Raw genomic sequence first — 13,360 nt, 5'->3', positions numbered from 1 at the left:
TTCCAAAACTCCCTTTAAACCGTTGCCCTCTGCTTCCTGTCACAAAGCCAATGCTGGATTCAATTTTCCAAACCGTCTTACATCCCCATGGGGTCTTAGTATCTTAACCAGGCTGCCTTTAGAGACCTCATCAAAAGCCTCATGGAGGTCCAATTAGACATGAACTGCATGACCCTCAGCTACACACACAGTATCTTCATCAAAAAGTACCATTTGTGAGACATGAGCTTTCCCTGACCAAGCCATACTGACTCTCCTTGGTTAATCATTGCCTGTGCTCAATGTTTTCTGCTAGTTTCCCTGCCACAGATGTTAGACTGACTGGCCTGTCATTTCCTGGTTTATCTCTCTTGAGTAATGGAACCACGTGAGCTGGACCCCCTCCGATGGCCAGAGAGGCTTTGGAAAACAATGTCGGAGCCCCTTGCATTATCTTCGAGCCGCAGCCTGGGACAGATCTCACACAGGCGTGGGCACTGATACACTGACAAGCCTGCTTAAACCGCCGATACCTGCTCCCTCTCCATGCTCATTTGTTGGAGAATATTAAGTCCCCCTTCCCGATTTGTTGACTGAAATTGTCCTTCTGCACAGTGAATACAGAGGCAAAGCACTCATTTAAAACTTCAGCTATGATTTCAGGTGCTCACCCATCAGTCACATCGCTCTCCAATGGGCTGTGCTCATCAGCTCCTTATCTTAGTACCCCCAATATACTGATAAACCATCTTTTGGATTTTTCTATATTTTACCCATGGTGTGATTTTTCAGGCCATCAGTTCAATCTCCTTATCTTCCTCAGTGTTCCCCCTTCCTCCAATGCTGTTGAAGCTGTGTTGAACCTTGGTTCAGCCATGTCTGTATATTGTACATATGCCTTGTACCTTGGTCTCAAAATAAGTCAACTCAGCAGTAACCAAGAGGTGCCTTTTGGATTACCACGGGGAAGCTGTTTACCATTGTGGTCAGACCCAAAACCTCAGGTATTCACAGCAGACAGCATTCCGGAAATCCAATGGGAAATTCAGGAGCAAGTTTTGCGGCTGAGAGTGGTGGGGCTGACTATCTTAGGGAGCTCGGTGAGTTCCACAACGAAGCCTTGAGGAATATATGGAGCTGGAGTTGGCAAGACAGTAGAGGCCTCGTAAATATCTGTGGGAATATTTTAGCAGGATCATGTAAGTATTTTATCAGCGGTGATCAATAGTTTTTCTCTCTGTGAGCACTCTGACGTGTGGATGAGAGGGGAAAACCGTGGAGATCAGAGTAGAAGGGTGCACAGAGGGAATTGTGTTTTGAATGGAGAATGTGATGGGTTGGGGCCAGGATTCAGGAAGGGAGAGAGACTGTGAGGACATTACTATCTCACTGAATGGTGGGATGGTGGAAGAAAGAAAGAGAGAGAGAGAGAGAGGGAGAAAATGGGTAGACCAGATTGCTATCTGAGTGGAGAAAGGGATGGGATTAAGGGATTGGAGGGAGAGAGAGAAACTGGACAGAGTAGATTACTACTTTCCTGGAGAACAGGATGAATATAAAGTGGGTTTGAGCGAGAGGGAGAGAAAGAGAGCTGGACAGCGGAGACGGATAATTTATTGCAGAAAGGGATCAGTGAGGGAAGGAGTCACCTTGACCCCAGTCTCAGTGCAATTCTGAGCATTATTGTTCCTGAGAAGAAGTGGTGGAACATTGAAGCGGAGGAAGGAGAGACCCACACTCCAGCTCCAGTAACCGTGCTCGAGTTCCCGTGCTCCCAGCTCGGATCGGAGGGCTCGCCTGTGTTTTCCAATTCCCTGATTGTGTGGTGTTTTCCTTCAGGAGACCTGGTTCTGGGGAGGTGACCCATCTGCTGATGAAGTAGTGATGAGTGGTGTGAAATGTTCGGGCACGGAGCTGTCCCTTTTCCAGTGTCTTCACCATGGCGAGGAGCTCGACTGCCCTAATCGAGGGGGACAGTTTGCTGCCGGGGTCTCGTGTACTGAAGGTAAGTCCGTCTCTCTGCTCCGTTCCCTGGGAACAGCAGCTGGATGAAACGTTCTCTCCGCTTCCTCCTGAACCCCGTCAGCCTCCTGAGAGGGGAGATGGCAGTCCGGTGGGGACCGGGGGGGGGGATGCGGGGGGAGGACAGAAGAGAGGGGGTGGCCGAGAGTTAGGAGGGGACGAGAGAAGAGAGCTGCAAGAGAGTGGGCTGAAGAGAGATGGGATGGGGAAGGGGGACATAGAGATAGGGATTTACAGATGAAAGGGAGGGGGAGGTGGAGGGAGCCAAGAGACATAAAGGAGGTGAGGGAAGGAGAGGGTCAAAGGGAGGTGAAGGGGAGTGGAAGGAGGCAAAGGATGGGAGATTATAAAGGGGAAACTGAGGGATAAGGATAATGGAGGTGGAAGGAGAAGGAGGGGGTTTCAGGGGGTGGGAGGGGAGAAGGTGAAAGAGAAGGAGCAAGTTGGGGGTGATGGGAAACTGGGGCGGAGAGTGGGAAAGGGAGGGTGAGGAGTGAAACAAGTGGAGAGGGAGCAAGTGTGGGATTGAAGGGGTCAGGGAGACCAAGGGAAAGGGATTGGGAGAGGGAGGGGGAGAATTGGTTGTTGAGAAAGAGAGCTGGTTGAACAGCCTCTTTGATAACCTCAAGATCTTCCCCATCCTTGATCAGACGCAGTAGCTGTGACCGAAACTCAGCGGAGTGCTCTCGGCTGGCCTCGTGTGTGGGGCTTTGGGAGGACTTGGCCGGTTTTGTGCGGATAAACGCAATGGTCCCGGATAATTGGGAATGGACGGAGCTCGGTGGGGTGGGCTGTGGGGTCGAGAAGCCCTGCTCGACAGTAATCCTTGTGTGTTGTTGTTCCCAGCCGCGTCTGACCTGGTGCTGAACCCACGGGTGGTTGAAGAGACCACGTACCTGGAGAATCGGCCCCTGTCCATGCTGGCATGTGCCATGGAAGAGAACTGTCTGTCCAGCACTGCTGTCGGCCTGCCACCTCTGTCCAGCTTCCGTCGCCTGCTCAGGTTCTCCTCTCAGATCCACAACAACGGGGAGGCTGACTTCAGGCCTAAGGCAGGCCGCCATGCCTGGGTCTGGCATGAGTGTCACAGGTAGCTGTGTGTTTCATTGTCACCCTGACGGTCATCCAGGGCTGGTTTTGTAGGAACTGTCACTCATCCAACCATCTCTTCCCAAAGAAACAGCCACCCACCCACCCCCCAGCTCTCAGAAGTGGGGAAGTGGCTCAGTAACAATGACTAGGGAACAACTGAAGGTCTCCCTGCTGCATGATGTCTGTCCACAGTAGTGCGGGGAAGAGTGACCACCGCAAAGTCCTAGTGGAGACCAAGACCCACCCACTCGCTGAGGATGCTCTCCATCGTCTTGTATGGCACTAGCAGTGTGCGAAGCAGATGAGATCCGTGAACAGGGCACTGGGCCTGCCTAGGGTGCAGTGGGCCAGCAGCATTGCATTGCGCGACTGCAGACTGCTGTCCCATGGCATCCCACTGTAGATCAGCGAGCCAGGCTCAGTGAGCAGTGTAGACACTCCGTCCCTCCTTCGAGAGAAGGCAAACCCTTTTATCTGCCTGTCTGAAACGAGTCATGTCGAGTCAGGGGAATCTGCTCACGAAACAGGCCTGCTAACCCACGGTGCGCTCTTCCTTTAACAGTGAATCTCCGCGTGGGACCGCAGATTCCGGTCTGTCGGAGGTAGGGCCCAATCCCATGATATTTGGAGTCAGGGAGGTGAAATTGCACCCCAGACCGAGCCCAACAGCTGACACTGCAGGCAGGGAGGGTTCCCAGACGCTGCTGTAGGGGTCATGCAGGGAGCAGCTGGAGAGACGGCAGTTCCAACTTAAGCAACCCAACTGAAATGTGTCGTGCTGGGGGGGACATTGGCATAAACATTGTGTTATGGTCGAGAAACGCTGAGGTTTTATGGGATGGGAAGCAGTGGAAGTCACAGTGATGTAACCTGCACCTATCCACAGGACATGATTGGAACTTGGCTCTAGAACATCAGATCATATTGCCTGCAATTCGCTGTCATACCTTTCCCCATGGTACATAGAGTTATAGGGCTTTACAGCACGGAAACAGACCCTGAAGTTCAACACATACCCTAAATTAACCCGGTCCCTTTTGTCAGTATTAGGCCATATCCCTACCCCTATTCACATTACCCATCCAGATGGCTTTTAAGGGGTGTCATTGTACCAGGCTGCATCACCTCCTTTGGCAGCTCATTGCGCACACGCACCACCCTCTGTGTGTAAAAGTTACCCCTCAGGGCCCTTTTAAACCTTGCCCCTCTCACCTTAAACCTACACCCTCTAGTTTTGGACTCCCCCAGCCCGGGGAAAAGACCTAGTCTATTTACCCCATCCAGGCCCCTCAAGATTAACCTCTATAAGGTCACCCCCTCAGCCTTCAATATTCCAGGGAAAATAACCCCAGCCCATCCAGCCTCTCCCTGTAGCTAAAACCCTCCAAACCTGGCAACATGCTTGTAAATCTTTTCTGAACCCTTTCAAGTTTCATCACATCCATCCTGTAGCAGGGAGACCAGAATTGAACATGGTATCCCAAAAGTGACCTAACCTGTACAGTTGCAACGTGACCTCCCAACTCCTGTACTCAATGCATAGTTCAAACGCCTTCTGCACTCTCCTACCTACCTGTGGCTCCACTTTCAGGGAACTAATGACCGTACACTCCGAAATCTCTTTGTTGGGCAACAGTCCCCAGGACCTTGCTGTTGGGTGTATATGTCCTGCCCTGACTTGCCTAACCAATATGCTAGTTTGGATCTTACCACTTTGATGGAGCTGTTTCCTTGATCCTCTGGGTACAGTTGGGCCCAGTGAAAATTGGATTGATGGCCTGTGCTCGGACCACCAGTGTCCGCTGGGCTCACACAGATTCAGGAGCTAAAGTCTAAAGATTAGTAACTGTTCCTTTTAGGTGGAGAGTGGACTGTAAGGTAAGGATTTACAAGCAAGAACATCCATTCTCTAACAGGGCAAAAATGTGAGCAAGGGTCTCTGGGATGCATTAACGTCTGAGGAAGGCTGGAGTTAGGTACCTTGGGGAGGGAGGAATCAGGAAACATTTTCTCGCTGATTAACTGCTTGCGTTACCTATTCCTGAACTTTCAGCATTGATAATACTCTAGAGTGTTAACTCATTATTTTAAATGGCCTAACCAATGTCCTGTATATCTGAAACATGAGCAGGCAACTCCAGTACTGAATGCACTCACCTAAAGAGGCAAGCATACCATAGGCCTCTTCACCATCTCGCAAGTCAACTCTCAAGGAACTATGAACCTGCGCTCGAAAGTCTCTTTGTTTGGCAAAACTCCCCTGGACCTCACCATTAAGTGTATAAGTCCTGCCTCTGATTTGCTCAACCAAAATGTAACATCTCCCATTTATCCAGATCAAACTCCATTTGCCACTGCTCTGCCCTTCAGCCCATCCCATTGAGGTTCCATTGTACCGTGAGATTCCCTTTCTTTGCTGTGCACACACTGCCAATTTTGGCGTCGTCTGTAAATTTACTAACCGTACCTGCGACATTCACATCCAAATCATTTGTATAAATGATGAGAAGTAGTGGACCCAGCACCGAGCCCTGTGGCACACCACTGGTCACAGGCTTCCAGTCTGAAAAACAACCCTCTACCACCCTGCCTCTATATCCAAATGGCTGGTTCTCCCTGTATTCTGTGTGATATAACCTTGCTAACCATTTCACCATGAGGAACCTTGTCAAACACCTTACTGTAGTCCATATAGATCACATCCGCTGCTCAGCCCCCTTTGTTACTTCTTCGATCAAGTTCGTGAGACATGATTTCTCACGCACAAAGCCATGCTGACTATCCCTAATCCGTTCTAGCCTTTCCAAATACATGTAGATCCTGTCTGTCAGGATTCCCTCCAACAACGTGCCCACCACCGATGTCCAGCTCACCGGCCTATAGTTCCCTGGCTTTTCCTAACAACCTGTTTTTAAATAGTGGACCCACATTAACCAACTTCCAGTCTTCTAGCATCTCACCCAGGACAATTGGTGTCACAAATATCTCAGCAAGGGGCCCAACAATCATTTCCCTCACTTCTCACAGAGTTCTGGGCTACACCTGATTGGGTCCCATGGATTTATTGGCCTTTATGTATTTAAATACATCAAGCAGCTCCTCCTCTGTCATACAGACACTATTCAAGATATCACTATTTATCTCTTCAAGTCCTGTAGCTCCCATATCCTTCTCTACAGTAAACACTGATGTAAAATACTTGTTTAGTATCTCACTGATCTCCTGTGGCCTTATGATCTTTAAGGGGCCATATTCTGTTCCTAGTTACTGTTTTGTCCTTCGTGTATTTGAATCCAAAGGGATTCTCCTTACCCAAGTTTGCCAAAGCTATCTCATGCCCCTTTTTTGCCTTCCTGACTTCCCTCTTGAGTATACTCCGACTGCCTTTGTACACTTCTCAGGATTCACTCAATCTCAGCTGTCTGTACCTGACATTTCTCGACCAAATCCTCAGTTTCTCTAATCATCAAGAATTCCCTGCATCTCCCAGCCTCGCCCATGTGACACCCTCTGTGACAGGCAGACCTGAGTGTTGGAGATAACAAGGTGTCGAGCTGGATGAACACAGCAGGCCAAACAGCATCAGAGGAGCAGGAAAGCTGACGTTTCGGGTCTGAACCCTTCTTCTGACCTGAGTGTCAGCCTGTCTGCATTTTGCAGGGAGGGGATCCTTTGAAATGGGTCAGTATCACCAGATGAGGGAGCACACTGATTCCTGTCTCTCCCTTTCAGTCACAAAGCCAAGTTCAAACTGGACAAATGTGGGCAGGGCCATCAGGAGTAGGCCATTCAGCCCTTCAAGCCTCCTGCTCCACAATTAGGAAGACTGTGACTGCTCTGAAATGCGGCCCCTAACTCTGGCTTCCCCCCACAAACCAACTGCCTTTGATACCTTCGTCAGCTGCGTACCTACTGACCTCAGCCCTGAAAATGTTCAGCGACCGACCCTTTGCAGAAGAGAGTTGAACAGACCCATAACACTGCGGGAGAGAAACAAAACCTCCTGCCCCCCCCTTCTATTTTTAAACATCTCCCCTCACTCGAGTTTCTATCATCCTTTCAACTTTCGCTGTTTGAAGCCCCCTTCAGGATCCTGTATGTTTCGCAAAGCAGGAGACCTGCTGCCCTTCAGCCCATATTGCCAGCACTGCCATTTATTCTGAATATGGCTGATCCACTCACTTTCTCGGTGCCACATACCCACTTCCTCCCCGTGCCCCTTGATGCCTTCAGAATATCTCAAATTAACAATCTCTTTGTTGATGTATTCAGTGGCCTGGCCTCCTGTGCTGGGGAATTCCACAGGCTCACTACCTTGTCTCAGTCTGAAATGGTCTCTCCTGCGTCCCTTTGAGACCGTGTGCCCTGGTTCTAGACTTGAGCCACCCTCCCTGCATCGGGTCTGTCCAGCCTGTGTCGTGTTTGATACATTTCAGTCAGACCTGCTCCCTCCTTCCAAACTCAAGCAGTTACAGATATGACCTTGATGAACCAATGGTCACTGGATAGCCTTCACCACACTCACCCCCAGGGGTCAGTGGAATCTCACTCTGGGACTGGATCACCCACACAGACGCTTCATAACATCAGTACAGCAGGTTCGGGTTTAAACTGTGCACTGAGTGCAAGAAGATTTGTCTGCAGAGTGAGGGGGTGGGGAGGGATTAGAGTAAGCGAGGGATTGCTGCATGGGGAATCAGTTGTGTAACTGTGTCTGCCCCCACCCCTTCCCAAGAGAAAACAGGCTTCTTCAGCTCCCTTCAGGGTGGCACAGTAGCACAGAGGTTAACACTGCTGCCTCGCAGCGTCAGATCCCAGCCTCGGGCGACTGTCTGTGTGGGAGTTTGCACATTCTCCCCGTGTCTGCGTGGCTTTCCTCCGGGTGCTCCGGTTTCCTCCCACAGCCCAAAAACGTGAAGGTTGGGTCAGGGATGTCCAGGCTTTTGGTTCAGCCATTCAGGGTTACAAGGATAAGGGGTGGGTGGGATGCACTTTGGAGAGTCGGCGTGGATTCGATGGGCCGAATGGCCTGCTTTCAATGCTGCAGGGATTGTGTGGATTTCTGCGCGCCTTGGGAATCTGTGGGGATGCTGAACGGAGGGGATCCCTTTGCAGATATTGACACAGTTCAGTGGGAAGTCAGTTTGAATTGGCAGGAGGCTGTCTGAGAGTGTGCCAGGGAATTACTTACACGCTCAGGCAGTGGTTGGTGGAAGGCTGCGGAGGGTGGTTGTTTAGGGAAGATGGTGTGGAAGAAAAACATTTGGGAATCCAGATCCTGCCACTGGGCATTGCTCCCCCTGACGTCAGCTTTTGTGCTCCTGAGATGCTGCTGGGCCTGCTGTGTTCACCCAGCCTCACATTTTATTATCTTGGATTCTCCAGCATCTGCAGTTCCCATTATTTCTAAAGCTGCTTCCTACCGCCTTTTCTGAGGCAGAGTTCAGACCCGAAACGTCAGCCTTCCTGCTCCTCTCATGCTGCTTGGCTCGCTGCGTGCATCCAGCCCTACACATTGTTCCCTCCTACTGACAACAACCTGTCTGTGTCCTGGACACAGCTCCCAAAGCCCAGTGAAGCTCAGTGCGAACGCAACTCAGTGTCTGCTGTCTTGCGCCACCGCTGGACCGCATCTCCCTCGACACCGTGATCACCCACAGCACAGCAAGATCCCAGGGGCAGCCTCATTGCTCTGAACGGCCGGCCGCTGCTCCCTGGACAACAGCAGCTGGACGCAGAACCTCTGGGAGGTGGCATACAGCATACTCAGTGGGGGTCTGAAGTGCTTAGGGCTGTAGAAAATGTCAGGGCAACACCCAGACCAGCTGGGCCAAATGGCCTGCCCTGCACACTGTGTCCTGTACAGACTGGAAGTTTAGCCTTGCCTGCAGGGGAGAGCTTTGCAAAGAGGGAGCAGCTAATCTCCCCCTCCGTTTGCAAGGTGCACAACTGCAGCCTGTGAAATGAAGAGTGCGAGAGCGCTCAGTGTCTGACTCAGTCCGTGCCTTTCACAATGCTGGACTTTCCACTCTCAAAGACACTCCTGAGCGCTCTTATTCCTCTTCATCATCATGGGGCCCAGAAATCTGTCATTGCTTCACTTAGACCAGGGAACAGGTGACAGTACATAGCCATAGGGCCATAGAGCTTGTACAGCACAGAGATATATTCATCTGACTCATCCACGCCAAACAGATATCCTACATTAATCTAGTCTCATTTACTTGCATTTGGCCCATATCCCTCCAAACCCTTCCTATTCATGTACCCATCCAGATGCCTTTTAAATGCTGTAATTGTACCGGCCTCCACCACTTCCTCTAGCAGCTCATTCCATACATACAGCTCCCTTTGCATGACACTTAGGTCCCTTTCAAATCTTTCTCCTCTCACCTGAAACCTGTATCCTCTAGTTTCAGTCTCCCCTTTGCATCCTTTCAGCCACTCTGCCCTCCATACTTCCAGGGTATTTCGAGCTGATCCTTAACATTCCCATTGCCTTGCTTGGCAGAAAGTAGGGGCCTGCTGCACCCAAAGGGGATTTGAACTCACAACCTCCTCTCTCCTAGCCACTGCCCATCACAGACCCATCACCCCTGCTTACTGAGCCACTCACAACGGCATACTGAAGGCTTCTGTTCGCTGATAGTTAAGATTTTCCATTTGCCACAACATTTTCAGACTCTACTGTTTATCAAAATCTACCATGAAAATTAAATACAAAGCTTTAACTGTCAGACCAAACTTGAAAGTTTTGCCTGCAAAGCACTGTGCTCAGTTCAAAGCTTCAAATTCATCATTGAAAACATCTCACCATCTTAATAAAACCACTGGCCAGATTTTAAACACGCACCTCCCTCCAACAGTAAAAACCAAACACTTTACCCATACACCATTCACACATACAGGATAGCACGTTCCCCCTTGTCACTTGACATCTCCTTGTGTCATCTTGTCAATTACAACCACCTTTTACACTGAGACCACACACCAAAGTGACCTACAAACAGATTCTCACAATGCAGCTCTACACCATATAATCGCTGTGCCAATCCTCTCAGGCCCTCAGTGCAATGTGTGTGAAGGGTGACTAAATTAACATTTCACATCTTACATCAGAACCCAGTCTAACCAAAGTGAACTATTTAGTCTATTCTGTTCCCTCAGACCTTCCTTGCCCTCACTCGAATCCTCCTTCTCCTCCTCGTCCCATGCACACCCTCACAGTTTGCTGACCAGATATGATCAAGCTTTCTGCAGCATCTCAATTTGCTGCCAGCTCAGCCACTGAGCCCCCATGGATCTCCAGTCATGGATTTCACTTTCTCGCTGAAAGACCACCCTTTGTTACAGGGCAGCCTCAATGTTCCTGCTGCTGTGTGAAAACGGCTAGGCTTTCTCCTTGCCCCGATTTTGTACGTCGAGAATGGATCTTGTCACATTGAATCAGGCTAAATGGAAATTTGAAATACCCCCGAGACTTGTTAAAATTGATCTTATCTCAAGTTTTATGTTCCCTTATCGGGTTGAGTGCTTCCTTCCACTTTGACGTTTTCCCCAAATTTGAGAGATACTCAATGAATACTTCGAATGAACAGCACTCTTTAGAGGAAAACTTCTCCCTACGCCTCAGTCACTCTCTCTCAATGCCTCCACAGTGAGGAGAACTGGCGATGGGGAAATACTGCAGTTACAGACGATTCGGTTTCAGGCAAACTCATTACATGTCACAGAATCACAGGATTGTTCTGGCACAGAATGAGGCCATTCAGCCCATTGTGCCTGCATCTGTTCTTTTATCTCATTCTAACCTCCTGCCTCACCACCCTCCCATACTCCTGCTCACAATCTCTATCTAAATGACCACCCACTGAATGGTGCCATGGAACTTCTCTGCACTACATTTCCATACTCAGTGAGTGAAAACAAGAGTCTTGCCAATCACCCTTGCTTCATTTGCACTTCACTTCAATCCATGCCCCTCTCGTTCGTGTTCCTTTTGCAAGAAGGACCAGCTTCCCTCCATCTGTACTATCCAGCTGGCTCGTGGTCTTGAAAATCTCTACAGATCCCTTCCTATGAGTAAAGGTGGGACACACTGTACATGTTCCCAGTGGAGTTTTGTAAGTACAGCGGAGGCACAGAAGTATATAAGACAGTCTTGACAAGGTGGATGTGGAAAGGATGTTTTCTCATATTGGTGAATCCAGAACCAGGCGACACTTTTCCAAAAGAGGGCTTGCCATTTCAAGACAGAAATGAGTGAGATTTTGCCTCTGCTGGGTTTGGAAGTCCCTGCCTCAGAAGATATTGGAAGCAGCATCATTGAATATTTCGAATCAAGTGTTGCGTCGATTCTCATGAGGTGGGGGAGACAAAGGGTATTGGTGGGGGAGCTGGGAACGTGGAATTCCCAAAAAAAACACAAACAGATCACCCATGTTCTTACTGGATGGTGCAAATGATTTGAAGGGACAGATGGTACTGCAAACGGTTCCAGAAGGTTGGTGTGTAGTCACTCTGAGATGGAGCTGTTCAAGAACCCACACTGTGCGGAGAGGACACACCAGTGGCTGAATGAGGCTGCACCAAATCCCTCCCATCCACACTTGCATTGGGATGTTGTGAAAACTGTCTCCTTGTGATTGCCTAGTGGGAAGTTTCCAGTTGGTTCACATGAAACCCTCTTGGCTCTGCTTGCTGCAATGAATCTAGAATTAGCGCTGGCGATAACAGCTCTGTTGAAGCATCAATCAGGAGGTGGGGTCTGGGCCGGCTCGGAGCACCTCCTTCTGTCTCTGACACCGGCTGGCTTTCTCTACCCAGAGGGAACAAATCAGCTTGGGCCTGCAGCAGCCCAAAACGTGCAAAAACTACACAGTCTGTGCTGAGGGGGCTAGCCACCCCTTACAGCTTGCTTCTCAAAGCATGATCAGGCAGTTCAGTGCTTGGGATCCACTGTTCAACCCTGTTTGTACAAAGGCTAGGCTTAAGCAGTGCCTAGCAAAGGCAATACAGGCTGTACTCGAGAGAGAGAGAGAGAGAAGCATAGCTCAAAGCAGAGCTCATGTTTCCAGCTAATCGTATGAACAGACAGGGTTTAGGTATCACTGCCCATGAGCAGATCAGTTTTCCAGTAACTCCAAGCAAAATTCTTTTTTGGTCTGTTGCCGTGTCCCCCAATTCCCACTCCAGTCACTCAAGGGGATGATCAAATCCACTGGAGGGCGAATTTGCAGGATTAAGGGAAAGTAGGAACAGGAGTGGGCCATTCAGCCCCTTGAGTCTGTTCCACCATTCAACAAGATCCTTGCTTCTCTGTGGCCTGACTCCATTAGGCTGCCTTTGGCCCATTTCTCTTCATTAGCTTTGGCTAACAAAAATGTGTCTAAGATTTAAAATTCACAACTGATCCAGCATCCATGGCTGTGTGTGGAAGAGAGTTCTCAACTTCTTCCACCCTTTCTGTGTAGAAATGCTTCCTAACATCTCTCCTGGCCCCAATTCTCAGACTATGTCCTCTAGTTCTAGAATCCCCAAGCTGTGGGAACTGTTTATCTTTATCGCCTCTGTCTTTGCCTCATTATACCGCGATGACTTCAATGGGATCACCTTTAACCTGGGAAATTGGCGAGATGATGTGCAGTCGAGACTGGGATGCCCAAGTGACCTTTGCTGACCCTCTGTCCATCTTGTAGGCACTACCACAGCATGGAGGTGTTCACCACCTATGACCTGCTGCTGCTGAATGGAACAAGGGTTGCTGAGGGACACAAGGCCAGTTTCTGCCTCGAGGACACCGAGTGTGACTCAGGTAAGCTCTCCTCTCCGCACGGTACTCCACCCTCTCCCGGGATTTCCAGGGACTCTCCCGGCAGTCGGAGCACGACGGATGAGGTATTTCAAAGCTGACGTCACAGGGAAAACGTCAGCCAGTGTGTGCGCACAGCAAGATCCCGCGTGCGGAACGTGACACACCTTGCCTCAATCGTTGTGCCTGACAAATCAGTATTGGTGAGCTTTGGGAATAACACTGCAAATTGATCCCCAGAGCAACATGTCCTCCAGCTGATATGTTATCCAAAAAAAAGTGACACCTCTGACAATGTAGCACTCCCTCAGGCTGGGGAGTTTGCCTAGACTTCAGTGTCCCATGCTCAAGAGTGGCTTCAACCTGTAACCTTTCAGGTCTGAGGTGAAATGTCACACGTGGCTACTTACTTGACTTCATTCACTGCGAAGTCCCTTAGGAGGTTCTGAGGTTGCC

At 49.8% G+C, this 13,360-nt stretch overlaps 1 protein-coding gene across 4 annotated transcripts in view; it reads left to right on the top strand.

Moving 5' to 3' along the window:
• The window catches only part of entpd4 (ectonucleoside triphosphate diphosphohydrolase 4), a 99,507-nt gene that overhangs the window by 82,492 nt on the left and 3,655 nt on the right, over positions 1 to 13,360 (top strand). For all 4 annotated transcript variants that reach the window (XM_059641057.1, XM_059641056.1, XM_059641058.1 and 1 more), the window contains 3 exons: positions 1,819 to 1,984; positions 2,848 to 3,091; positions 12,792 to 12,907. In XM_059641057.1, coding sequence (XP_059497040.1) covers positions 1,819 to 1,984; positions 2,848 to 3,091; positions 12,792 to 12,907 — 526 coding nt within the window. The remainder of the gene's footprint in view (positions 1 to 1,818; positions 1,985 to 2,847; positions 3,092 to 12,791; positions 12,908 to 13,360) is intronic.

This window comes from Stegostoma tigrinum, chromosome 40 (genome assembly GCF_030684315.1).
Source record: "Stegostoma tigrinum isolate sSteTig4 chromosome 40, sSteTig4.hap1, whole genome shotgun sequence".
Classification (NCBI taxonomy): Eukaryota; Metazoa; Chordata; class Chondrichthyes; order Orectolobiformes; family Stegostomatidae; genus Stegostoma; species Stegostoma tigrinum.
The sequence above is the reverse complement of the archived record's forward strand: the minus strand, read 5'-3'. Positions and strand labels throughout refer to the sequence as shown.